The sequence below is a fragment of the Otolemur garnettii genome, unplaced genomic scaffold (assembly GCF_000181295.1).
Source record: "Otolemur garnettii isolate 467f Iridium unplaced genomic scaffold, OtoGar3 scaffold00161, whole genome shotgun sequence".
Lineage (NCBI taxonomy): Eukaryota > Metazoa > Chordata > Mammalia > Primates > Galagidae > Otolemur > Otolemur garnettii.
The window spans coordinates 825738-829468 of NW_003852556.1; the positions used below are offsets into that span (position 1 = coordinate 825738).

At 55.3% G+C, this 3731-nt stretch overlaps 1 protein-coding gene across 1 annotated transcript in view; it reads right to left on the bottom strand.

Moving 5' to 3' along the window:
* F7 (coagulation factor VII) overlaps window positions 1–3429 on the bottom strand; it is a 10211-nt gene extending 6782 nt beyond the window's left edge. The window contains exons 1-2 of the mRNA XM_003799988.3: window positions 3330–3429; window positions 1109–1269 (exon numbers count right to left, since the gene is read on the bottom strand). Coding sequence (XP_003800036.1) covers window positions 1109–1269; window positions 3330–3393 — 225 coding nt within the window. The 5' untranslated portion in view covers window positions 3394–3429. The remainder of the gene's footprint in view (window positions 1–1108; window positions 1270–3329) is intronic.
* Between the last annotated feature and the right edge of the window lie 302 nt (window positions 3430–3731).

The window sequence follows — 3731 nt, forward strand, 5'->3', positions numbered from 1 at the left end:
TCCTGTCAGTGTGATGTGAGGTGTCCTGTGAGTGTGAGTGTGACATCCTGTCAGTGTGATGTGAGGTGTCCTGTGTGAGATGTGAAGTCCTGTCAGTGTGATGTGAGGTGTCCTGTGAGTGCGAGTGTGACGTCCTGTCAGTGTGAAGTGAGGTGTCCTGTGAGTGTGATATCCTATGAATGTGAATCTGAGGTATCATGGGAGAGTGATGTCTGGTGTCCTGTGAGTGTGATCCTTGGTGTCCTGTGTGATGTGAGGTGTCTATGGGTGTGAAGTGTCCTGTGTGGAGTGGGGTGTCCTGTGAGTGTGAACTGTCCTTTGAGTATAAGTTGTCCTGTGGGTAGGAAACATGGTGTGAGTCAGGGGTGGTTGTAGAAAGCTCAAGACTATAGGGTGGCGCCTGTGGTTCAAAGGAGAAGGGCACTGGCCCATATGCCGGTGGTGGCGGGTTCATATCCAGCCCCGGCCAAAAACTGCAAAAAAAAAAAAAGAAGACAAAAGCTCAGGACTATAATGAACAATGACCCTGGGCCCTGGGTCCAAGCAGACGGTGTACACTTACTCTAGGAGCTCTGACCTGGCTCTGTTGATTCCAGAGATGGGTCCATAACAAGGCGCTAGAACCTCCCGACCCCAAAGCCCTATCTCCTCTCTGGCCACTGGCCTGTCTAGGCCACTCTTCTGGTGGCCTAGAAACATTGAAATGGAAATGTAAGGGAAAGGAACATGGTGAAGATCCCAAATATAGAACTTTCAGACATGAAACCAGAAGTGAAGACAGTCCTATCCACAGGCCACGTTGGAATGGGGAGGCCATAACCTCTGTACCATGCGGCTATACCACTAGAGGCCTTCCTGGGAAGTCAAGGACACACAGCCCTGTGCCCTGTGTCCCATCCCATCAGATGACATTTTCTGATGTAAAAACGACATGTGTGGTGTGGCAGAGGGCAGGAGAGTGTGCTATGCTATGCAGAGTGTCCTGGAACAGGGTGAGGGAGGGAGCAGCACAGAAAAGAGTGACATCCTGTGAGTGAAGCAGAGCCCTGGTGGGACCCCAAATGCCACCTAGTCCCTCTCTGCAGGGTGCCCCTCAATGTGGACTCACCGTCCGCTCTGTGCTCCTGAAGATCTCCCGGGCCTCCTCGAAGGAACACTGTTCCTCCCTGCACTCCCGCTCCAGGGAGCCTGGCCGCAGCTCCTCTAGGAAGGAGTTGGCACGCCTCTGCCGGCGTAAGACCCCGTGGGCCTCCTCCTGGGTTATGAAGACTGAGAAACAACCCCCGAAACACTCATAGCCCACCAGGCTAGATGGTGGGGCGGTACTACGCCGGTTGGACTTAGAGGGTCCTTGCCTGCCCCAGGGCCCCTTCCTGGCCACAGAGAGCAGTGTCACTGATAGGCCTAGCTGGATTCAAGTAGGCTATGCCCTCTGTGGGTGGCTGGGGACTGGCAGGGCCTTTGGGACCTGGTCGCTTCACTTCAGGAATGTATCCTCAGGAAATATCTGAGGCACTCCCCAAAACTCAGGCCTGAGGAACTACTGGTAATACTAGTTGGAAACTACCATGCTGCCATCATTGTGGGGTTTAAGACACCGTGAGGAAGAGCGAAAGTGAAGATGGGGCAACAGGATAGGTGTGCAGGCCCCTTCTGGGCACGCGGACTGTATGTAAGTATTGACTTGGTGTGTCACAGCCCTTGTGCGAAACTTAAATTCCTCATCTGGGACCCTGCCATGTCCCTGGTGGCCAGCTCTGCTTCTCCCTAGGTCCTGGTGGCCAGCACAGCACCTGCCTTCCTTCCACAGCCATACAGCACCCAGGCAGCCTAGCAGCTCTCAGTGGTCCTGGGCACCTGCTCCATTAGCTCAAGACCCGGTACCCCAAGTGGGGCCCTCCGTAGCATCCTCCCGGTCTCTCACGGTACCCCTGACCTTCACTTGCAGGTGCTAGGGCCCTGTGTTTTGCCTATGAGGAACATGAGGTTGGTGGAGCTTCAAATTCACCTGAGGGCACTCAGGATGTCACTAATCTCATTCTTTATGATGCCAGATAGCTGTGGAGGTAGAGACAAGGGTGTTTAAGTTGTTGGAAGTTATGTAGAGGCTGAAATCCAGAGTGGGAAGCTGAGCCCTCCCAGGTAAGAGGAGTGTGGAGAAGGTGGGAGGAGGGGCCATCATGGAGGAAAGCCGCACCCCTGGGAGGCTGCAGAGGGGCATTTGAGAGAAAGAGGACCCGTGCTTTTGCTGGGGCACATGGCCTCTTATGAGGCTGGAACAGGGCCCAGGCAGTAGGAAGGGTAGTGTGCTGGGCCATCGGGGCTGAGAGGGCCCCCATCTTTCTTTAAATCAGATTTTCACTTGCTGACATTCCTAGGGAATCAATGCCTTATAGAAGGAAAGGGTGAGGACACAGGCAGGAAAACAAAAGAATCGTGGTTTCTGGGAGGTGGGAGGAGTTGAGCCGGGAATCCTGCAGGGACTCACCCAGGGCAGGCAGAGGAAGAAGTGGAGAGACCCTGAATCTAGGACCTGCACACACCCCCACAACACACCCTTGGATCAAATCAACTCTTTATCAGAAAAGTGCTCAGAGAGTCAGGGGTAGGTCTGACAATGAAGCAAAGTATGTTATTGTAGAGACTTTGGAAAGGACAGAACAGAACAGAGAAGATAAACCCACCTGCAGAAAGGATGACTATGGCACTTTCTCCTGAGCGAGAAAGGCCCTGTCATGGGCACACTGGGTAGCCCGCAGTGGGCAGCTCACACTGGTCCCATGGACCTGGGCTACCGACAGCAGTGGCAGCCCTCACCACCCTGGGTGCTCTGTGCGGCCTCCTAGCAGACAAAGCATGACCCCATGTCCGCTCGCCCAAAGCCTCAGCAACCCCGGTGTAGGGCGGGGATGATGGTCACAGAGCCATCCATGGTGGTCCAAGCCTGCAGCCCTGTGCCCTGTGCCCCATCCCCAACATGTTGGTACAGAGCCCAGGAGCCGCACAGTGAGCCACCGCCTGTGCTCTGAGTGCCTGATTCTCAGTGTCGTCTGATTTTACAGGGCAGATGCTTGCAGGGGGCCAGGAAAGCATTCCTAAAACTTCTTGGGAAAATAATGCCACCAAACCTGGGCTGTCACGAACAACCTGTGCTGTAACGCATGGCAAGTGCACACCCGGACACTGGTTTCCAGAAGGAAGTCACCTCAAACTGGGGCCACAGCACATGCTCCTGGCCAAGCTCTGAGAGGCTGCCAGGTGGCGGGATGTGCGGCAAACAGCCTGGATGCCCTTCTCTGCAAGTGCACAGGGAGCCTCCCCCGACGTACCTGCAGCCAGAGAGCCCTGAAGCCCAAGCAGAAGGCAAAGGAGCCTGCAGGCCTGGGAAGCCATGGTGAGGCCTCAGCAGTGAGGTCTGTTGACATTCCCGGCAGGGACTGGAGGGCAAAGGGCAAGGGGTGGGGAGGGGAGGAAGGATGGCCTATACACAGGGCTGAGGGCTGAGCCCTGATGCCCTCCCCCAGCTCTAGGAAGGAGCGGAACAGAGTGCAGTGGTCCCAGCCCCTCCTGTAAGCTTGTCCCACATGCTGAAGAATGGATACTGGGGTGTGCCTGGCACTGACACTTCAAGGCAATCTAGATTCCAAAGCCCTCAGCTATGGACTATGAGTTGGGGAGACAGACTTAGACTCCAGGTGAGAACTGTGGCTTTCAGGGAAGACAGACTGGCT